A 24,459-nucleotide genomic window follows, 5' to 3' on the forward strand; every position below is an offset into this window, starting at 1 on the left:
GGGTTTGTGACCCAAGACCCATCCCCCAACCTCTCCGTAATCTCCCGTCCCCCAACGCCGGGGCGGGGGCGGGGGTGAGTATGTGACATGTGTCCGACTCTCAGCAGCAATTTCGGCAGCAGGTGTCGGTGCTAATCGCGAGCCACGCCGCCGGGCGCGCCCTCACCGAGCCATGCGGGCCCCGGGCGCGCCTCTCGCCCGCACCTCGCGGCTGCTGCTTCTGCTACTGCTCAAGCTTTCCGCCTCGCCTGCCCTCGGGTCCGCTCCTTCGCCCGGGAACGAGACTTGCCGAGGACAAAACTGTTCGCCTGCACTGAGCCAGCGTCGCAGCAGGGACGCGTGGGGAGGAAGTTCTGCAGGGGACCTTCTGCCAACCCGAGCGCCCAGGGAGGAGGAGCGGCAGCCGGCGGCGCGCGCGGCGCCCTGGCGGGACCTTAGGGCCGCCCGGGGCGGTGCCCCAGGTGCGGGAAGAGGGCCGGAGGCGTCGGCCGCAGATCCCTCGGGACCTCCAGCCAGACCCTCTGGAGCCTGGAGGTGGAGAGGTGCCCGGGGCCAGGAGCCCCCCGGAACTTTGGGAAGAGGGAACCCCCCGGCTCTCCAACTCTTCCTTCGGAGCTCAGAGGGGGCAGAGAAGGGTCCTAGAGGCGCTGGCATTTCTGGGCACAGCCAGGAGCCGAGTGTGAGGACAGAACCTGCAGCCAGCGACCTTTATTACTGGCCAAGGAGAGGCGGGAAACACCAGGGTGCCCACCACGACACCCCACCCAAGACGGTCGATGGACCGTCCGGGCACGAAGGGCGGACGATCGCACCCCCTGGCAGGGCGCTGGCCCAGAATGGGTCCTCAGGGGAGGGCGTCCACGAGCGCGGGGGTCTCCGCCGGGGCAACAGCACACACCGGCGCTTGCGACTCAAGAACCCCTTCTACCCGCTGACCCAGGAGTCCTACGGGGCTTATGCAGTCATGTGTCTGTCTGTGGTGATCTTCGGGACTGGCATCATTGGCAACCTGGCGGTGATGTGCATCGTGTGTCACAACTACTACATGCGGAGCATCTCCAACTCCCTCCTGGCCAACCTGGCCTTCTGGGACTTTCTCATCATCTTCTTCTGCCTTCCGCTCGTCATCTTTCACGAGCTGACGAAGAAGTGGCTGCTGGAGGACTTCTCTTGCAAGATTGTGCCCTATATCGAGGTAATGTCTTCCAGGGGGTCTCAAACTACTGGCTTTACCCATCTCGGGGATGTAGCATCCGAATTGCTGCTCCACGCACCCACCTAGCAGCTGAACCCCTTTACTTTTTCGCTGGGTCCTCCTCCACTTCTCCTGTCAATCATTAAGAGAGAGAAAAAGAGAGAGGCAGCTTTGTTTGCTCGCTTTCAAACTCTTCTGCTCCTGGATTTTGAAATAATTATGTTTTCATCATGTATAGAATTGTTTGCATTTTAAACTGATCTCTCTGAATATGGCATTTATATATAGTTTTGATTTGGCACCAGTCAGAGAGTCGAGGGTTAATAGATGGCCATTGTATGGTTGTCATTACCAGAACTCAGCAGCAACAACAAAAAATCATGTATTGTTTCTCAGGTAGTGCTCCAACATGATTTTTTTCCCAAGGAGATTATTGAATCTTTCTTAAATATCAAAATGGAAATACTATTTTATTTAACAAAGGAAATCTGCCTTTGTCGGTTGGCTTCATGATATATTAATAACCTCCCAAATTAGTTTAAGTGTCCTTTGGCAGTCTGCCATGCTATCCCATCTAAATTCTTATGTCATTTCTTATTTCTCTCCTTTTCCTTCTCAATTTCTTAACAGTTTTATTTATTTTTTATGGAAGAGTTTAAGCAAAAATAACACTTTGGCCATCATGGCACTGAATTTACATACATATACATATATATATGCACACACACATACATATATATTTGAGCATGCATATATAGTATGTACTTGTCACTTGTTAGGATATAATGGATTGGTTATTTTAAGGGATTGGCTAAGAGTAGAAAAATTTTTTAAGAAGAAGGGGGGCATATAATAGGTTCCAAACTTTGGAGACAAAAATATTGCTGAGTAAAATTTTATTTTTTCGTCTTACAGCTAGTGTCCTGGACCGTTATTATGGTAGTTGGTATTTGCTCTTTAAATGGCCTCTCTTTAAACACCAGCTCTTGGAAGGAGCCCAAGTGCTTTGTTGCCAGTTGTGTTTTTAGCCAGCTGGCCCTTGATTTCCTCCATTCAGACTGCCCATTTCATTTATGGAAGCAGAAGAAGGGAAACTGTAAATATTCCAGAGCCCCTGATCCTGTCTGGCACCAGAGCCAGTGACACTATGTTCAACATTGTTCCAGGGCTCAAAGCTAGGAGATAAGTAAACAGAAAACAGTACCTACTTAGACGAACAAGGGAAGAGATAGTAAATAAGACCCTCTGTTATCCTGGCAGGGATCAGATGCAGAATCATTCCATACTGGCTAAACCAGCTGTTGCTACTTTACCAAAACCTAGGGTTTCTTTTGTTGCCAGGCTCCACGTAGCTCTGAAATATCTATTTTATTTGCAGACAGTTCGTTTTTTAATTGCAGCGGAGGTAGTTGAATTTATGTAAAAGAGATGTATCTATCAATTGCCTTTTCAAGGTCAATGTTTAAGATTTCTCTGATTGTTTTCTTGAATAATACAGAAGAAATTGACATATGCAAGAATGAGACAAAAGTAAAGTGAACAGGAGAGTTACCCCCAGTAACAGAAGTGTATTGGCTTGTCTAAAATGGGCATGATGAAGGCTTTATATATTAGAGGAAAAAACAAGGTAAAGAGGACAGAAAAAAAGAAACTGGGGAAAGAAAAAAAAAGTTAGTTCTTTAAAAACCTTCAAAAGAAAGGAATTCCATCCAAATTCAGAAAAGAATATAAAAACTTTGGTAAGTTTATGAGACCTAAGAGTTTTGAGTGATGGTATAAATACCATCCAATGACATTTATCATGTATGTCTTTTAATTTTCTTTCTCTTTAGCTCTGATTATTTTTTAAATATGTATTTTCATTTTTATTTCATATTTTAATTTAATTCTCTGATCCTTAAGAATATTTTTTACCTTTTTTATTATTAAAACAACTATTGGTATTTTTTGCTATCTGTATTTCCCTCTGTTTTTTATAGTCCTTTATTTCTTTTTTAGTTTTTAGTGCTAGGCTTTATTCCCTCCCAGAGTTGGAAAAAACTTTACTCATTTCTTCTTAAAAATTAGACTGTAATACACATTTTTACTATTAAAGTAATGAATGAAAATCTTAAGATGTAGTGTTTCTACATTCCTATCCTATTCTTCTGAAATAATTTTATAATGCATTAGTATATTTTGTAAAAAAAAAAAAAAAGATTGGATAATACTATCAGCTCTGTAATTCCTGATTATGAGACTAAAAAATACAGTCCAAATTTCAAAACAAAACATTTCTGCCTCTAGGAGGCACTGTGATTTTCACAGAACTAAGAAGATTTAGTGCCTGTTCCATGTCAGGTTCCCCAAGAAACAGAACCAAATGTGGAGATTTGCATTGCAGGAAGTTTACTGGGGCATGTGCTCAGGTTCAACACCTAATGGGGAATGAAGGAGGTGGGATTGGGCAGAGGGAAAAGTTGAACTGTGATCCAGATGCTAGAGACCTTGGCTGACACCACAAGTAGCTGCAGGGCTGGAGAGCCTTGCACTATGTCCTGGATAGAGGGAAGACTGCCCAGACTTTATTCCCCCAAGGGACCGGTTACTACATGGAAGTTGCTCCTAGGAAGGGGACATAACCTTGATCTGGGGGAATCTCTCTGAAAGGCAATTCCTAGAGCAGGTTGCAGCTAAGAGCCACCAACCACCAACAGTCCCAGCAGTTGGGGGAATCAGCACTTCATACCTGAAGGAATTTTGTGGAGAGGCAATCTAGGTGGAGAGCCATAGCCTGCACTGCAGTAGCTTTTGAATTTTTCTAATGTTAAATTAGAACCAGATGACACTCTACTCAAACTTCCCGATTTTTAAGATGAAACAAGAGGCCCAGAGAGGAGAAATGATCATCCTAAGCATTTATATCTAGTTAGTAGCAGCCAGACCTTTCAGTCTCAAGTTTGCTTATTAGACAAACATCTAGAAGGCAGAAGTGTCCAATGACTGTTTTCTTTTTATGTCTGCTCCTTGGCATCTTTCAAAAAAGATTTTTATATCCAATGGGTAGGGAAACATAAGCCCAGTTAACATGCTTTGCTATATGATGAAATTTATAGCTTTTTATATTCTTAAATTTCATCTTGTTTCTCATAAATTAACAGTAAATTCCAGAGTTTGAAAATTTTTAAAAATTGCAACAATCTGAATCAATTGCACTTTTACTGTGTCAAAGATGATTATTTTAGTAATCAAATTAAGCTATGTAGGTTACATTTTATATTCTTAAAATCACAGTGTTTTAGATTGGTAAAAGCCACTATACATAATTACATTTGTTTAAACTCTCTCAAAAATCTTCCCCCAATCAAATCTGTTTATTTTTGACCACAAGAGTTCTAAAACTATTTGATATTTTATCTCCTTTTATTATCTAGATTTTACCTTCTCTCTCCTTACTTTTTACTTTCTTATATTTATTTGTTGGCTTTTCCTTTTTTTCTACCACACATCTTATTATTGATTTATAATGTATGATCTACCTTTTTGATAGTAATGTTTCATCTTTTCCAGTGTTTTTATTTTTTAACATTTCTTAGACATTTTAAACTTTTATTCACAATTTTTATTTTTTATGGAGGTATAATTGACATATAACATTTTATTAGTTTCAGGTGTACAACATAGTGTGCTTTGATATTCGTATAATTGTGAAATGATCACTATAATAACTCTAGTTAGTATCTGTCACCTTACATAGTTACAACATTCTTGATGAAAACTTTTAAGATCTACTTTCTTTCTTAGCAACTTCCAAATATGTAATACAGCATTATTTTATAACTGAAAGCTTGTATCTTTTGATACCTTTCAAGAACCCTCAGCCTTTAGCAACCACAATCTCTTCTCTATGACTCTATGAGCTCAGTTTTTTTTTTTTAGGTTTTTTGTTGTTGTTGTTTTTGCTCTTTTAAGATTCTACATATAAGTGAGATCATTTGGTATTTGTCTTTCCTCGTCTGATTTATTTCATTTAGCATAATGCCTTGAGGTCCATCCATGTTGTTGCAAATGGCAAGATTCCATTCTTTTTAATGGCTGAATAATATTCCACTATATTTATATACATTCACACACATGCACACATATGTACATACATCATATTATCTTTATCCATTCATCCAGCAGTGGACACTTAGGTTGCTTCCATATCTTGGCTATTGTAAATCATGGTGCAGTGAACATAGGAGTGCATATATCTTTTCAAGTTAGTGTTTTCGTCAGCCATCAGAAAGGACTAATACCTACCATTTGCTTCGACGTGGATGGAACTGGAGGGTATTATGCTGAGTGAAATAGGTCAATTGAAGAAGGACAATCATCATATGGTTTCACTAATATGTAGAATATAAGAAATAGTGAAAGGGACTATAAGGGAAAGGAGGGAAACTGAGTGGGGAAAAATTAGAAAGGAAGACAAACCATGAGAGTCTCCTAACTCTGGGAAATAAACAAAGGACTACGGAAGGGGAGGAGAGTGGGGAGATGGGGTGCTTGGGTGATGGGCACTAAGGAGGGCACTTGATGGGATGAGAACTGGGTGTTATACCATATGTTGGCAAATTGAATTTAAATAAAAAAAATAGTTAGTGTTCTCATGTTCTTCAGATAAATACCCAAAAGTGGAATTGTTAGATCATATGGTAATTCTATTTTAAAAATGTTGAGTAATCTCCAAACTGTTTTCCATAGTAGCTGTACCACAGTTAATTTTATTAATCTTCAGAAATTTTCCAATTTTCTCTCCTTTCACTTTTGTCTTCTTTTCTTCTTCTACCATAGTTCTTTTTTTTTCCCTACAACTTGAGTATTAGCATAATCTTGAGGAGATAGTGGAACTTGGCGGAGAGTTGAGTTTGTATAGAAAAATAGGAGACGTTTCTTCAGAAAAATCACATATCTTTGAAATTTACATTCAATTCTTGTTTTATTTCAATTTGTTGGCATAAGGCTTGAGGAGAATAGCCAGCTTTCAGGGTCTGTTGCTAGAAAGTAGTTTTATCATATTTAATGTTGCTATGAGTGGGAATATACTGGGAACTATTGTAGTTGATAACTTATCTATTTCTATTTTAGGATTCTGATGCTTTTGTGGCTTAATGATAAATCCCTTAAGGATCAAGGGCAGATGGAATGGTAGGAAAAAGGGATAGGAGAGAAAAGAATCTGAGTGAGTGGTGGTCATCCTAATAGACACATCATTTTAAACTGGTTTATTAGCTAGTCACCAGAAAACAAAACAAAACAGAACTATACTCACAGTGATAGTTGTATGTGGAAAGAGAGAGGTAGGGGAAAGGGAAGGAGAGAGATAGAGAGCAAGAGAGTGAGAGAGATGGATAGATACAGAGGTCTGGGTGTGGAGTGCAATAGGAAAATGGCAAAGGAGTTCTCTACCACACTTTAAGGATCTAACAAATGATTAAAGCCAGATAATTTGGGCACTGAATGGTAACTGGAATAGATCTTTGCTCATTAGTTGATGAAAGCCAACCAGAGTCAGTGTATCATTGGATTCAGATCCACTGCTAAATATTTATTTCTGTTTGGACATTAATTTGGAAGTTTTGAATGAGGGAGGAGCAGAGGGAGAAGGAGAGAGAGAATCTTAAGCAGACTGCATACCTAACACAGAGCCTGAGGTGGGGCTCTATCTCATAACCTGGAGATAATGACCTGAGCTGAAGTCAAGAATCTATGCTTAACTGACTGAACCACCTGGGTGCCCCTAACTGTTTTTGTTTGTTTGTTTGTTTGTTTGTTTGTTTGTTTGTTTGTTTTACTGAGATACAAGATTCCTGCATGAAGGTGGAGGATGGATAAAGGGAATGAATCTCACCAGAGCCTCTGGACTAGGGATGATTTGTGAAAGATATACAATCTTTTGTGATGAAAAGAGACAATTCTCCAATGGCTTTAGAAATACTAGTTTCAAACTGAATGAAACAAATGGCTCTTTAATTGCCTCAGATTGTAGTTAGCACTTATAGGTAAGAAAGGAAGGGTCGTGGAAGCTGAAGATGATTTATCATACAAGTATGTGATTCCACACAGATTTCTCTAGAACCCCTACATTCAAATAATAGCACATTTACCATGACAGATAGTAAATTTGCTTGAGTTGTGGATTAGCCATTAGGTATTCTGATGGACTTTTAAGTGGAAAGATACAATTTTATGAGCAATTTGAAAGTCACTAATAATATTCTCAGGGAAAGTAAACCCAGTATATGTGAATGGTGCTCAACAAATATTTTATGACTTCCCATTAATCCCTTTACAATCATTTCCTACATTTCTATACAAGTAAAAATACTTTGCTGATGACTTTGCAGAAAAGATTTAAAATGTTATAGAAAGTATAGAAAGCTCTTATTTATAATGCCATTTATGAACATACAGATTTTGGGTTCTATATAAGCAATAAAAGTTTTATTATATCCACATGTGAAATTCAAATAATTGCCTTCACTATTGATTATACTGAGAATGCCATTCTTTTCTGAAGCTTATTAGTGAAGTACATACAGAAACGGATTTTTCTTTACTTCCCTTCTAGAGCTACTCATTGGCACTCAGCTTGGAAGAACTATATATAAAACAGCAGCAACTAATAACTGATTAAAGAACAGTTTGAATAATTCATTATTTTCTATAATCCTTTTCCATATATGTCATCATTCATTCATTTATTTACTATCCATTTATTCATCAAACATTTATTGAGCTTTTCTACTGTGTGAGTATGATGTTAGGTAGGGATGGGAGAAAAGGGGGAAAAATTTCCAGAGATGAATAATATAGATGCATTACTGCTTTTAAAGTTATAGAGAAGTGATGTTCTAATGTGTAATGAGTACTATAATAGAGATTTAAACTAAGGATTATGGAAGGTCAAGAATGGGTCCTGGAATGAGTCAGCTCACAGTTGTACTTAATTAGGACCAAAGATAAATAAATTCAAGTGAAAACTGTGCTCACTCTAATTCTTTTTCATCATAGTCTTATTATAGTCTTCATAAATTCTGTACAACCTAGATCCATTGTGAAAAGATGCAAATATAAAAATCTTTTAATTCTTGCTTTCTTGTTTTCTCAATCTTTTGTGGGATAGGAGGCCCATAAGAATCATTGGGGCAAGATAATTCAGCAGATAGGACAGCCCTAAAAGTTTCATTTAGGACACAGAATCCCAAATTATTATTTAGAATACAGTGCCTGAGATCTGTGCTTTGGAATTATTAGTCCTTATTAGCCATAAGGAATTAAATAAATTAAATTTTAAAATTTTACTTAAATGAATGGTTCATTTAACAGTGTAATAGCATATTAGTAACAGTGGTAATAGCACATTAAATTGAGTCCTTCTGAAAATTTCATAATGTACCTATTGTTTAATTTGACCTTAGAGAAGCCAGGAAGAAAGGGTGAAAAAGGAGATAACATTGGACCCTATTATAGATACTTTAGACCCTATTATAGAAAGGGAAGCATAAAGAATTGACTTTCCCAATTCTTGGGATTAATCTTTCAAGAATGGAAGCAGAGTGAGGACTTATTCTGAGTTCCCAAGCACTGCCAAGGTATCTGGTTATATCAACAAAGCATCCTTCAACAGCAAAAAGGAAGGAAATATGTCTGGAAAAGCAAAATAGATCTGGGTTTATGACTCCCAGGCTAAGTAGGTGAGGGTCTATCTACCTTGCCTTTGACTCTTACACTACATGGACCTTGATAGAACGTTTCCACTTTTAATAGCTCTTTAATAGCTCCCCCCACTAGATTGACGGTGTCACACTGGAGGCACAGGGATCTGTGTCTGGGGCGTGTGGACTGTGGGAGTAAAGGAATGGGTAGGCTGCTCTGCAGTGAGATTTGTCTCTGGCATTGCACTTCTCCCATCCTCTGGGGATCCTCCTGTCCTTTTACTTCCCAAGAATTGACCTGCCAAAGTCCAATAATTAACTCAACCTTGTTGCCAAGACTAACTCTTAAGTATCCTAATTAGAATGGTGTTCTTTGTGCCAGAGGAGATGATCTCATCTAAAATTTCAAGGTAGAGTGGAAAATGGGGTTGCTGCAACCTCAAATTTGAAGTCTCTCTATTTGAAAAGTAGGTTTATATACTTTCAATAAAACTATAAAACACAGGATATAATCACAGGCTTATTCCTGAGACAGAATACTTTTGGTTTGTGGATTTATGATAGTTTTCAATGTTATTTGTCAGCACACTTGAATGGTTCATAGCATTAACAAGGCCAAGGTCACTGATTTGATCCAGGACTGGAATGAGTCATTTTCATTAGGTCTATGACTATGCTTAGGGTTGCCATTTTTTACTTCCTGTTCATCACTCCCTGCCCTACCTTCACTGTCTTCTTGGTTCCAATCTCTCATGTATGGGAAAAGCATCTGTTAACTGATTTGCAGCAAGATGTGAGATTTAGAGATACTTGTTTTTTATAGGAGGATTAAATAAAGAAAGAGTACTTCCTTAATAGAGTACCAAAGATGCAACCTTGGTTAAGAGCTGAGGAATTCTGTCTTAATATATTGTCTCTTCATGTCATTCAAATCACAATTACTAAACCACAAATGGACGAGGAATGTGTTTTTAGTTTAGGTTTACCATCGTGCAAATTAATATCATTATAGAACAAAGGAAAATTGGTGAAAATTTATTACTGTTCTTTGAAAACTCATCAGAACCCCTAGGTGAACAACAGAAATTCCAGGTCACTTTAAGATTGATTAGAAAAATTATAATAATACCAAAAACTGCAGGTTTGGGATAAATATTACATTTTGAAATGAATATTCAATTATTGAGAAAAAATAGACTATATCAATTCCTTAAGATCTGTTGATTTTAATAGATTGCTTCCCTCTTGAGACAAATGATGTTAATGTTGCTTCATTGGTATTTTTTATATTAATGAGCATGGGCATATTTATAACCAAATTACAATATTTTAGACAAGTTATAGTAATTTTTTTTAAAGATTTTTTTTTTATTTGACACAAAAAGAGGGAGCACAGAAGCAGAAGGATCAGTAGGCAGAGGGAGAGGGAGAAGCAGACTCCCTGCTGAGCAGAGAGCCTGACATGGGACTCAATCCCAGGACCCTGGGATCATGACCTGAACTGAAGGCAGTCACTTAACTGACTGAGCCACCCAGGTACCTCATCCCCCCACTTTTTTTTTTACTACAAAAGAAATATACTGTGCTACAGAAGTCAGATGTCACAGTTGGTAGGAAAAGTGTCAAGGTGGGACTATAAAGGTAAAGAAAGATTTATAAAATCAATCCAAGTTTGAGGGTGATATGTTAGCTTTTAAATAGTCTCAGTTGTTTTTAAAATAAGGAAGAGCATGTTACCAAGCTTAAGGTAAAGAATGAGATTATAATGGCAGCTGATGCCTTGAAGTTATTTTGTTTTTTCCATGACATTCGGAATCAAGTATAGATGAAATATGTTGGGTATCACTGAAATAAATAGATATTTATAATATGTGGGTGTGTCAGATTAAACCTCACTGATTTTGATAAAGGAAAGAAGGCTTCTCTTTGACTGGACTAAATGGCTTTATTTTATCTTAGAGATCTATGCATGTTTGTAAGGGGTGAGGCAGATCTCTCCTACTCTCTGTTTTGGTTTGGAAACACTAATGGAAGGGTGTTACTACCATAGTATCATGACTTGCATGCATTCTGAAATGAAGACCTTTTGATAAAGGCCATCTTATTCACAGCAGAGGCTCTGATAAACATGCTTTCCACAGTGGTGATCAAAGGAGTGTCTCTTTCTGGAGAAGTTGCCCTGAACTGTTGCAAGGATAAGGATTATGGAAAATGTAAGAGGAAGCCAAAGGCATACACAAACTCAAGCCATTTAGAGTTTCAAAGGAAACTCTACCCTGTGCTCCTCCTGCTTTTTTCCTGACTGATTGTTAGGCCTGTAACCACAGACTTATAATAGATTATCATTCATGATCCAAATGAATGGGTTTTCTTAACAATCATGCCCTTGTTTTGTGAGTTACTTGTATACAAAAGACAGCACAGAAATAGATGTACTTAAACATCTTTTTGAGGTAAAATATAAGTTAAGCTAGAGTATAGTTATCATGACTTTGGTTAGAAATTTCCCTATTTTATAAAAATCATTGTATTCTAGTTGCTTCACTTTACTGAAGCATATCAAATCAATTTCATGTGAAAGAAATTTTGCTTGAAGTGCATTGGTCTTTTCTCCCCCATAATTGTTATCACTGATTTATATCAGAAAGCTTAGCAAAAGATACTATTTATTTGGTAAGAGTTATACCTTCATAACTTACTCTCATTCAAAATGGGGCAGTTGGGTGGCTCAGTTGGGGCAGTTGGGTGGCTCAGTTAGTTAAGCATCCTACTCTCAATTTTGGCTCAGGTCATGATCTCAGGGCTGTGGAATGTAGCCTTGCATCAGGCTCTGTGCTGGGTGTGGAGTCCTCTCTCCCTCTCCTGCCCCTCCCCCACCATCTCTTTCTTTCTCTCTCTCTCAAAAATAAAAATACAATACTTGAAAAAAAAAGTTTCTTATTTGTCTGTCTGCAGTAAACTCCTGAAAAATGGAGCAATAGTTAAGACAATAGCCAAGGATCTTCCTACAAAGATCCTTACTGTGTTTTATAAAGTGTCCATGTGTTCTTTCTTCCTATCATTTTGAGTGAACAGGAATTTAGTGTAGTACAAAGTGAATATGATGGCCCAGGTTTTCTCATAGCCCGATGTTTGCATTGAATTAGAAACTTGAACAGTGGGAATACCACTTGGGCACCAGTGGCTGCCTTCCAACCTGAGTACTCTGGGCTGACTCTGTGCCTGTCCCCACCTTGGAGCACTGCTGCAGGCTCCTGTGGCTGCCAGAAGACTCACCGCTGTGGATGTTGACTGGTAGGGGCTGAAGGACGGTGACTGTTGTTCCTGTGGGGTACAGAGAAGAGCAGACCATTGCTGAATGAAAGATTTTAGAGTTGTTTATTTTTATTCTTTTTTGTGTATTTTGATACCAAAACCCTCAAAATGCTCAATATCTCATTTTCCCAAATAGTTAAAAATTTCTGCTTCCAGCTTTCCTCTGATCTTGAGTCTCAAAATTAATAGTCTTGTCTATTAGAAGTGTTTACAGTTCTGCTTTTGTTGACATTAATTATTTCTCCCATTGCAGTTTAATTAATAGGAGATTGCATCTTACTCATTCCATCTCTCCGGATGTTGCTTCAAAAAACTACCCCTTACCAGCTTTACTCCCAAGAGCAAATTTCTTAGTGACATTGAATTTTAGCAATCAGATATGGTCATTAAATGCAGGGGATCCAGCATTTATGACACAGTTTTATAATTGCATATAATTGTACCATTCATCTTGGTAGAATTTCTAGTGAGCTATAAGTAAACAAATACATTTCAAAATTGGGATTGAAATCTTTTCATGCTACTCCAACATTTAGCAATTTTAATGGCATGGATAGATTTCATACCTGAGAAAGCAGAAATTAGCCCACCACCCATGATCCAGATGATTTTTATCAATTAATTTCCGAGGTTGATCCTTTACAAATGTTTAAAGCCTTCTATAAATAATTTGGGAAAGTACTGAGCAGGAGCTTTGTACCTTTCTTGCTCTTTCACATCATAAAATCAAGTGTAGAAGTGAATTTACAGAAAAATATCTGAAGTAATGGCACTGCAGGCGGTGGCAGCAGGAGGGAAGAGATATCTAGGACTAGCCTTTGGGCTGCGGTTGCTGTTGGCAACTATGTAGTAAGCGCTATCTGCATTTGGGGCAGCATTTTCCTCAGAGGCCCCAGCTCTTGTGACCTTTGCTTCAGCTGGCTCCTAATTGAGGAGAACACTATCAAAGAGAAGTAGGATTTGACAGTACGAAGCTGGGTACAGGAGCCTCTTGCAATTTGTGTATGAAACCTAGGAAGCTTCCCTCAATATGTGATTCGTCAAGAGGATTACAGATCAAATATGTTCTTTTAAACACATTTGGTGCTCAGTCTGATAGCTTTCGAGAATATGGCTGAAGAACTAACTAAGAATCTTCAAATAAAGTACAGTGTAGAATTCCTGAGCAAAAGTTGGAGCACATGTAAATTTTGTTTAAAAATTGCCCTGGCTCTGCTATCATGTGCAATGATATATACAGGACCTAGAAAATTTTTTGCTTTTTGAAGCAGTGAACATCTTTTAATTAAAAGTGGATGTGCAGCACAGGTTATAAATATCTAAGGAGAGGCAATCTAACACACTTGTCTTAATACGTGTCCACCCACATTCATTGGCTAGTCCCTCTCACGAAATGCTCTGTAACAGACTGGGAGTTAGGTATGCAAATGCTAGCTCTTGTGATAATTGGTCCAGATTTTTACTTTACTTTTCTTTTTTTTTTTTTTTTTTAAGATTTTATTTATTTGAGTGAGAGAGAGAGAGAGAGTACAAGCAGGGGTAGGGGCAGAGGGAGAAGAAGACTGCCCGCTGAGCAGGGAGCCCAATGTGGGTTCAATCCCACGATCCTGGGATCATGACCTCAGATGAAGGTAGACATTTAACTGACTGAACGACCCAGGTGTCCCTGGTCCGGATTTTAAATCTCTCTGTGTTTAAAATTAAGGAGATTAATCGGGGGAGAAGATGCTATCTCTTGAGTGTTGTGTGTTCTTTGTAAAAAATGATAGAAAACTACCAAGCAAATGTATGTGCCACGCCTCTAAGAGATTGCCTTCCATCAGACTCTCTAGTAGTTTTGTCTTACCAAGCATCCTTTCAGTAGAAATGTTATTCATAATTTCAAGAGAATGCACAGCTTAAACCTCTGTAGCTTTGTTATTTATGGACCGACTCTGGATACGTGGGTGACAGAGAAACATGCACAAAGACTTAAGTTAGTAAAGATGGCACAGGAAGCCTTGCTGAGGATTTGGGTACATTTGATAGTTTGAGGATTTTTTGTTTTGTTTTACATTCTTACAGAGAAATGAATCAAAATATTTGAAAAACTAATACATAAATGTGAAGTTTCAAAAACCCATAAAATAAAGTCCTGCAATTCCTAAATAATACTTTTGATGCAGACCTTTAGAAGGAATTCTCCTTCTCAGATTTCCATGCGAAGTGTGGCAATTACTGACATTAAACATAGTAATCTGATCTTAAGACAGTTGCACAGTGCAGACCTCAATTTTAGAATTATTTGGAATCTCTGTCATAGAGGCAAAATAAATTTCCATCAAGAAGACCAATTCATTAATTTGAAAGTTAATATTAAAAGGGTGTATGGAGAGATGACTTTTTATGGCAGTCATATTGGATGAATATTTCTTTTTAAGATTTTATTTATTTATTCGTAAGAGACCCAGAAAGAGAGATAGAGAGAGAGAGAGAGAGAGAGAGAGAGAGAGAGAGAGAGGCAGAGACATAGGATAGGCAGAGGGAGAAGGAGGCTCCCTCTGGGGAGCCTGATGCAGGACTTGATCCAGGACCCCAGGATCACAACCTGAGCAAAAGGCAGATGCTCAACCACTAAGCCACTCAGGCATCCCTGAATGGATATTTCTTATATTGGTATTTATGGGAAACTTTCTGAAGATTTTGTATGAAAATTGTGGTTATAAGCTGAACTGTGTAGTCTTGATCTGCCCTGATCTAGATTGGGAGTCATATTTTTTCTTCAGTTTTGCTTTTTATATGCTTAAGCCCTCCTTATCTCTCATTTTCAGACTGTTTCCACTAAGAGTTATGAGAATAGTCAGGGCATGGATGCAATGTCCTTATTTTCCATGGTGGAACCAGGAGACACTGACTAATGTTTAGTATGTAGTAAGGAGGCAGACATTTGACATTGGAATTCTCATAGAATCCACAAGCAAGTTGCCATCATTCTGGGGACAGTGACAGCTTGAATGTAGCAGATAAACAACTAATGTGTTGAGTGTCAAAACTGTTATAACAAATGTTTTTTTTTCCAACATGATCCCTTTGAATTCTAAAAAATTAGACATGAACATTATATATATATATATATATATGTTTCCTTGCCCCTTTGCCAAGGCATGACCTACTCCTGTACTTCTTAAACATTCCCACTAGCAGACAGAGGAGAGTGAATTCCCATACCTGAGAGCCTAGGGTACACCCCAAAACATCCTTCTCATCTATAGTTTTAGTCTCCTGTTTCATCTTAAACCTCATGAACATTTTACCTTCTACTCTCTTTATTTAAATATATAAATAATGACATTTATTAAACATTACATTACTCAATTTCCTCTAGTTAAGTAAGTTTGATGCTCCCAGATGATTACTGTCTTTATCTTGTGACTTTGAGAACTACCTTCCCCCCCTTTTGGTTGACTATGACCTCCTTGAGGGGAAAGGACTGTTTCTTGTTCTATATCCTCCTATCTAGCAGAGTGCTTAGGACAAAGTTGGTATTAATAAATGTGTGCTTGTGTTAAACACATGTCTGTGTACCCCATTAGAGTGTGTGTATGATGTTTGTAAATATTTAACAGACTACTGAATGATACTATGTTTACATTAGGAACATGCATTTTTATTATCTATGTGAAAAATGTACATATTTTTCATTCTTAACCTTTAATTGTTAATTTATTTAGATGTCTGGGCCATACACATATGAGAGTTTGGATACCGTGCTTTATGTGGTCAGCCTCAAATTGTTTACTGATCTGAAATTTTCCTATGGCTGGTACATCTACACATTGTATCTGGCTCCTTTTTGCATATTTTCATGGTTACTTTTTATATCTATTTTTTGACATTCTTTGTGTTTCTCCTATAACTTTAAATTTGATAAATGTACTTATTTCATGATAAATGTACTTATTTTATGCCTGATCCTGTAACTTGCTTCTTTTGGCACATAAGTTCATAGTGGCAGATTGGCTTTTGCATATTTTGATTTTTAATTGTAAATCCATGTTCCCTCAAATTTTATCTGTGGGTTTCTGAGGCCTGGTTTTAAAGTGCATTCTTCCAGAGAGGTTTTGTGTTTTCTTCTTCTGCCAGGTGCCTGGGACAATTTAAAATTGTAATTTGGTTTTTTTCTGAGCCACATAAATGGTGTGAATTCTAGCTTTAGGCCAGTGTAAATTCGGGCTCCTGGTTAGAATTTGCTCTTCTTTTTTTTATCTCCAATTCACCTAGATCCAAATGATATAATGCAGACATGTTTCTTTACTAATTCCCTCTACTTTTTCTCTTTATACCCATGAAGATGTCACTTCATGGGGAGTTCCAAAATCATAAAAGGATCTTTGATGTAATCCCCATGTATACTGGCTAGCTTTGTTTCCTACCTCTGTGTACTTGGGCACCTGCCCCATGATCTAGCTAAAACCAACTTAGCTAGATGAAACTCTCATCAGGCTTGGCAGATGTCACTTCGGCAAGCATGCAGAATGGAGGGGAAGGGGTCACTGATCTGCTTGGCATTTGTTTTTTCATTGATTTTGACCCCTGGAGAATTTCCCTTTCTTCTTTTCCATAAGTGTATGCATTTAAAGATAATATTGAAATACTTTATTTTGCATTTAGGAGAAATTGGAGATCTTTACTCATCTCATTTGTTGGAAATAATAAACTCTTGAATGTTTGCTCTGTGTGAGGCATGCTATTGACCCACGCACTGGAAAACATGACCATCCTTTTCAGTAATGAAAATGGGATACACTTACACTCAACTATCCTTACTCCTTATGTAGAACTCCTGGTGGCTTTTTTTTTTTTTTTTTTTTTTTTTTGTGGTGACTGAAATTCTTGGAGTGTCTGTGCTTTTCTATAATAAAGTGGTATTGGACTTAGCTTATGGATCCTTCCAGTTATAAAATTTTTTGACTCCATAATCTGAACCACTAAATTTCTTTTCTTTTTCTTTTTCCCTCCTATTTTTATCTTTACAGTAATTCTAAAGTCACCAACCCAGTTACCCACGCCTCATTCCAGGAAATTGTTCTGTTTTGTTTTGTTTTCTGTTTTGGCAATCTGTATTTACTGCCTAGTGTTTTGATCTTTCAGAGATCACCCAGAATAAGTGTACTGTGTTCCTCCCACAGGTTGCTTCCCTCGGAGTCACTACCTTCACCTTATGTGCTCTGTGTATAGACCGCTTCCGTGCAGCCACCAACGTGCAGATGTACTATGAAATGATAGAGAACTGTTCTTCGACAACTGCCAAGCTTGCTGTTATATGGGTTGGTGCCCTACTGTTAGCACTTCCAGAAGTTGTTCTCCGCCAGCTGAGCAAGGAGGATTTGGGGTTTAGTGGCAGAGCTCCTGCGGAACGCTGTGTTATTAAGGTTTCCCCTGATTTGCCAGACACCATCTATGTTTTAGCTCTTACCTATGACAGTGCAAGACTCTGGTGGTACTTTGGCTGTTACTTTTGTTTGCCCACACTTTTCACCATCACCTGCTCTTTAGTGACTGCAAGGAAAATCCGCAAAGCTGAGAAAGCCTGTACGCGAGGGAATAAACGACAGATTCAGCTAGAAAGCCAGATGAACTGTACAGTAGTGGCTCTGACCATTTTATATGGATTTTGCATTATTCCTGAAAATATCTGCAATATTGTTACTGCCTACATGGCGACAGGGGTTTCTCAGCAGACAATGGACCTGCTTTATATCATCAGCCAGTTCCTTTTGTTCTTTAAGTCCTGTGTTACCCCTGTCCTCCTTTTCTGTCTTTGCAAACCCTTCAGTCGGGCTTTTATGGAGTGCTGTTGCTGTTGCTGTGATGAGTGCATTCAGAAGTCTTCAACAGTGACCAGCGATGACAATGACAACGAATATACCACAGAACTTGAACTCTCACCTTTTAGTACCATACGCCGCGAAATGTCCACTTTTGCTTCTGTTGGAACTCATTGCTGAAAGACAGCCTTTTGTTGGTTACATTTACTTGTTTGATTTTCATATCCTGTGAAAGTTTTTACTTCATATTTTTCCCTCCTGGGAAAAAATGCAGCAAAAGAGAGAAATATTAACTACTGTAGAACTGATTTTGCAAATTAATATTTGTGCTTTGAAAAAAATGTTTATATTTAGTTATTTAAGAAATATGAGGAGGCCAATAGTTTTAGGTCATTTTATTTGGTATGGTGCTAATATTTTATTTGAAAAAAGTTACTGCACCTTAATTGCTAACTTTCTTTCTTTTAAAAATATAATCAGTGTATATTGATTATAGCCATGTGATTTTGTAGGTTATTTTGAGTTGTGATTGAAAGTATATTGTATATGTTATCGTGAGATGATTTGTAGTTAAAGAACCATTCACAAAGTAGCGCCAAATAAATTATACTTTATTCTTTAATATCATTGTCAATCTACTTTTAACCAAGAGTCAATAAATCTTTTAATTGCCTTAAATACACAATTACTGGTTCTACGCACAATTTAAAATCAGCTTTATTGCTTTAAAATTCTATTTTCCTTTAAGGCAGGTAATCACCATGTTATAAAGCAGTTTCTAACAGTACTATTTTATATGCATGATTCATATAAAACTATATTGTATGTTCAGACAAAATTATATTTTTAATATTCAGATACAGATGTAAAATTACTTCCAAATATTTATAAAATATGAATAAATAGATAGCAGAGTAGGAAGAAAGTATCTTTTTTTGGTTATTTATCTCTGAACCAGCATGTAGAGCCACAGGTTTTCCCAATACAAATTATGAGCAAAATCAAGGATAAAACACAATGCACTTGTCATCTAATTTCCTCTGAATGTTGACCTTTAAAGCACTCTGAATTCTAACTTTTCTCCATTTAAAAAATGAACTTGGTTAAATCTGTGTGATTTAATTTCTTTAAGTAGAATGAAAGTACAATAGTGGAATAATAACATATTTATATATCTTGATTAGAACACTTGAATATTCAACCATGTTTAAATTGATATTCCATAAGCTTCCAACAAAAAACTAACCTTCTCCATTTGAATTATTTGATTCTTTCCAGGAGTTTAAGTTCTCACAGTCGTGTAGGATGTCTGCCTGTAAGGTTTGAGAATGAAAACAAGGCACTGTTGTCTTCTCGCAGATCCCTGTAATAGGTCTTTGGAAAACGTCTCCAGGATGCCTACACTAGGTTTTGGCTGCTGAGCAGATTCAGTAATTGTGATTACACAGTGTCTCTCATGATATTTAGTCAACTTTATAAATCAAGAAACACTGATTGAGCACATGATAAAGAAAATGTTCTGTGCTATTATCTGTAGTAAATAAAGGTAACCAGAGCTTAGTGTCAGACTTTACAAAACTAGGCAGGAGTGGGATGACAAAGCAGGAATAAAACAAATGTGTAAACAACAATGGTGTAAGCTGGGACATTAGGGAGGTGTGATGTTCCATGATTGGTCAGAGAAGAGAAAACGAGCCCACCAGATTAGAGGAGATCATGCAAGGCTGTAAGATAACTGGATGGGTAGTCCATCAGAAAGTTAATAGAAGGTAGGTAGTGTGAGAAGTGGACATTCCACGAAGAGGGAGCCAATTAAACAAAAGAATAGAAGGAGGGCTTATCAGGTGTGACTGAAAAATAAAGAGTCCAATTTGGTTTCTGTTCTGTGTGGGCATAGAAGCCTCACGGAATATGCTGATGAAAATATGCATCGAGACCATTTTATAAAAGGGTCATGTTTTGAAAGATGTTTAGATGGAGTCCTTCAAGCAATGTGGGTTGGCTTTTATGGTTTTTGAGCATTGGGGAAACATCATCGTATCTCCGTAGTAGGAAGATCAATCTGAAAACTGTTTAAACAGGCTATTGGGAAGAGGCTGAAAGTGAAAAACCAGTAAGAAGCTATTACAAAGGTTAACCACAATGAAGGCAGTTAGGACTAAATTTTCTTTTATCCTTGACTTTTGACTTTTCAGTAGTTGAAACACATACCTTCTTATTGAATCCTATTTCTGTCAAAGTAGAAACTTTGATAACTCCAGTGAAGTTTTCCTTTTTTTTTTATTTTTATTTTATTTTTTTTTCAGTGTTTTCCTAAGTGTAAAGTGGTTTGGGAGTTTTCTCCACAGCTTTGCTCATTGTTTTCTCACAAGAATTCCTACAGCATATATATATATATATTTTGTTGACCTGTTTGCTCTACTTCTTTCTAATCCAGAGTCTGTCCGATGTTTTCCCCTCTTCAAAGTTTCCTTAAAAAGAGAAACTCAGGGATCCCTGGGTGGCGCAGCGGTTTGCCGCCTGCCTTTGGCCCAGGGCGCGATCCTGGAGACCCGGGATCGAATCCCACGTCGGGCTCCCGGTGCATGGAGCCTGCTTCTCCCTCTGCCTGTCTCTCTCTCTCTCTCTCTCTCTCTCTGTGTGACTATCATAAATAAATAAAAATTAAAAACAAAAAGAGAAACTCACACCCTAGATTAAGTCTACTAGCATTCTGATTGGTCAGAAATCTCTACAGATGGTGTTTGAGCTACTGAACCAAATCACTTCTGTGGTTTCAGGATAGTCAGTGAAACTGTTTTTAAAAATATTCTACATCTATGCCTATGTGTGTACATATATCTGATATATAATTTCATATTATAATCAACTTAGCATTTCTTTGATGATTCACAATTCTGAAATCTTCAAATTTATGATTTCAAAAATCAACTCATTTATATTCAACTCAAAGAACTTTTATTAAACTTCTTTGCACCTGGTGCAAGGGTGGGCAGTTAGAACACAGAACTAAGTTTTCTTAATCTTAAGGTTCCTGCCATCAAGTAGTTTATTTGCTGAAAGGGGCATATTTGTAAGCAAAAAAAAAAAAAAAAAATTAGTGGGATAAGTGCAGCCTGCATGAAACATGGAGTGGATGTTGGGAAGCTGAAGGTGAATTGACTCCCTCTGAGGGCTCAATGATTAGAAGGGTGTAGGAATGAAGGCTTCACAAAGGAGAAAGATCAAATGCTTATTGGTCCACATTTTAGATCTAAGTGATTTACATCTGAATCCTTATGAATTTGTGTTTATTCTAAGGAAATGATGATACTTGTTTTTAAAAATATATTCTTAATAATTCTTTTTCCTCATTATTTGCCTTTTTCTCATAAAAGTGGAATTAGAATAAAGGTCCACATCTTTAATAATTATGGTAAGATTGATTTTAGTGTGTTATAGAAAGTGTGCAAGTGATAGTGTAGAGGATTGGTTAAGTAGTGGCTCTTTCATTATATCTCAATTCATTTTTTCAGCCAATAGTGAGTACTACTATAGGTTAAACACTGCTGTGGGTGCATTTGCTATAGAAATTGGATAAAATAAAAGTACAATATATGTATGGTATGTTTGATATTGAAAAGTAACTTGGAGAAAAGGAGTAACAGTATAAGGCAGGGTTATGAAGGTGACACTGGAGGCAAACAAAAAAGATAGCTATGTAGAGGAAGAATAGGCGGTACAAAGGCTCTGAGGCAGGAACACACTTGGTAGGTTTCAGGAATGTAAAGCGGCCAATGTGGCTGGAACAGATTGAGGGAGGAGAAGAGAAGTACCGGATGAGATCAGAAAGCTAAAAGGATGCCAGATGATGTAGGGCCTGGTAAGCTATTGAAATGACTCTGTGTTTATTCCTGGTAAGACTGCAATGAATGGTTTTGGAGAGAGAGAGGGAGGAGTGACATGACACTGTAAACAATTATTCACTTAATTTTAAAATTAATATAAAATTTTTATTAAAATATACAGTAAATTCACCCCTTTTAGACTAAAGTCCTGAGCGCATATTATGATGCAACCACTACCGAAAAGTATTGAACAGTTCTATCAGGGATCCCTGGGTGGCGCAGCGGTTTGGCGCCTGCCTTTGGCCCAGGGCGCAATCCTGGAGACCCGGGATCGAATCCCACGTCGGGCTTCCGGTGCATGGAGCCTGCTTCTCCCTCTGCCTGTGTCTCTGCCTCTCTCTCTCCGTGACTATCATAACTAAATAAAAAAAATTAAAAAAAAATTGAACAGTTCTATCATTCTAGAAAATTCCTGCATGTGTCTTTGTAGACAAGTCCTTATTTCAACCCCAGTCCACCTGCTCATCTGTTTTCTGTCCTTATATTTTCCCTTTTGCAGACTGTTCTATAAATGGAATTATGCCATACATAGCCTTTGAGTCTGGCTTTTTTTCACTTAGCATAATATATTGGATATTCACCCGGGTTGTTGTGTGTTTCAGTAGTTTCTTTTTATTGCAAAGTAATATTCCATTGTGTGGATATATCACAGTGTATCCCTTTCTTTCCCAGTTGAGAGACATTTGCAATGTTTCAAGTTTTTGGTGATTATGAATAAAGTCACTATAAATATTGATGTATAGGTTTTTATGTAAACAAGTTTTTGTGTCTCTGTTAAACAGCTAGGAGAAGAAATCTGGGGTCACTTGGTAAGTCAATTTTTTAACTATGAGAAACAACCGTTTGCCAAAGTTGCTGTACCATTCCACCCTCTCACCAGAGAGCTCCACTTTCTCCATATTATCAATACTTGCTATTGCCAGTTTTAATTTTATTTTAGCCATTCAAATAGGTGCATTGCAGTGCCTGTGGTTTTTGCACTTCTCTAGTGAATTTTATTTTTAAAAAGGATTAACCAACAAAAATCAAGTTTATTTTTTTTTACTCCATGTGGAGTCACAAATTAACAGTTTCTGGACTTACTTTATTTTTTCTCTATTTTGAAAATAAGTTACAGATAGTAGTGATGTTTCACCTATAAACGTTTCATCTTGTATCTCCTAAGAACAAGAACATTCTCCTGCTGAACTCAGTATCATTATTAGAACCTAGAGTTAAATGTTAGAAACACTCATATTTCCTCATATGCAATACATTTTCAAGTTTCCCAAATTTATCTGCAATAATGTCCTTTATAAGAGTTTCCTTATAGATCTTCCTTCCTACCCGCCCCCCCCCCCGCCCACTTCTTTCTTGGTTCTTTCTACATTTGGAACATTATTGTCCTCTTGGGTGGGGGTTCCTAAAAACAAAAGCAGAGAAGGATTTAAGTGCCAGTGACTTATCTGTTTCTTCTTTCCTGTTTTTGAGGAATATTAGTCTATAGTTTGTATGTTTTTCCTTATGATATCTTTGGTTTTATTATCTGAGTAATACTGGCTTCAAAGAGTGAACTGGAAATATTCCATTCTTAACTTTATGAAAGAACTTTTGAGGAGTTGCTGTTTTTCTTCTCATATATTCAATAGAACTCATGAGCAAAGCCATCTTGGTTGGGGCTTTCAATTGTGGGGAGATTTTAAATTACTGATTCATTTTCATGGTGTGTATGGCAATGATTATATTTGAATCCTTTACCTCTCCGAGTCTTACAGACTTTATTCATATAAGGATTTCTGTTTCAGACTGAATATTTCACACTCAGAAAGTTCCCTGATTCTGTAAAAAGTCTTGGGTCTTTATCACATGAGACACTCTTTTCCAAGTTAATTCTGAGCCATAGGATCAGAACCTAAGTCTATGGTGAACTAAGCATCCAAGTGGTTCTATTGGGGACCTCATTTCAATAAAACTTGCCTTAGATGTTCTAAAAACTGTGATGAGTCTTCGTTTGTTCATTTTAGCCTTTTCACAATTTCTAACAACATGTGATTAATTTATAATTATATGAATATTCTCTCCTGTTTGATAATCCTAGGGAACCATAATATTGAATAGATGAATTAGTACATATATGGAACAGTGTCTTTCATAGAGTAAACACTCACTGAATATTGGCCACTATTATTATATCAATGCCATCAATATTATTATGTACCACAGTTATGTACCAGCACTATGAACTTCAAAAGAAACACATTTAGTGAGTACTACTCATACTCACCCAAAATGTTCCATTTTAGGACTATCTAGATTAAGACATGGCCTGACACTACAGAAGATGCCATTATCATCAGATATTCAAAACACAAACTTACACTCCTGAAGACTAGTCCGTACTCCTAAAGCAAGCAGTTATACAGCCTTATGTCTTTGGCATGCGGCATATCTTGTATTTAAGGGAGAGGCCCTACCCTCCCTCCATACTTCACTCTTCTCCCCTGTAATCATACCTAGTCCTGAAAATCATTCCTAGTCCCTGGAAAATATTTCGCAGGGAGCTTGGTTCCTTTAAGAAACATTTAAGATACTCC

At 37.6% G+C, this 24,459-nt stretch overlaps 1 protein-coding gene across 1 annotated transcript; it reads left to right on the top strand.

Annotated features, from left to right (window-relative positions):
- The first annotated feature begins 104 nt into the window (after positions 1-104).
- GPR37 (G protein-coupled receptor 37) lies at positions 105-20,080 on the top strand. The gene is made up of 2 exons (XM_055307296.1): positions 105-1,195; positions 17,361-20,080. The coding sequence occupies exons 1-2, from the start codon at positions 173-175 to the stop codon at positions 18,177-18,179; spliced, it is 1,842 nt and encodes a 613-aa protein (XP_055163271.1). The 5' UTR covers positions 105-172; the 3' UTR covers positions 18,180-20,080.
- The last annotated feature ends 4,379 nt before the right edge of the window (positions 20,081-24,459 follow it).

This window comes from Nyctereutes procyonoides, unplaced genomic scaffold, assembly GCF_905146905.1.
Source record: "Nyctereutes procyonoides isolate TBG_1078 unplaced genomic scaffold, NYPRO_anot_genome, whole genome shotgun sequence".
Lineage (NCBI taxonomy): Eukaryota > Metazoa > Chordata > Mammalia > Carnivora > Canidae > Nyctereutes > Nyctereutes procyonoides.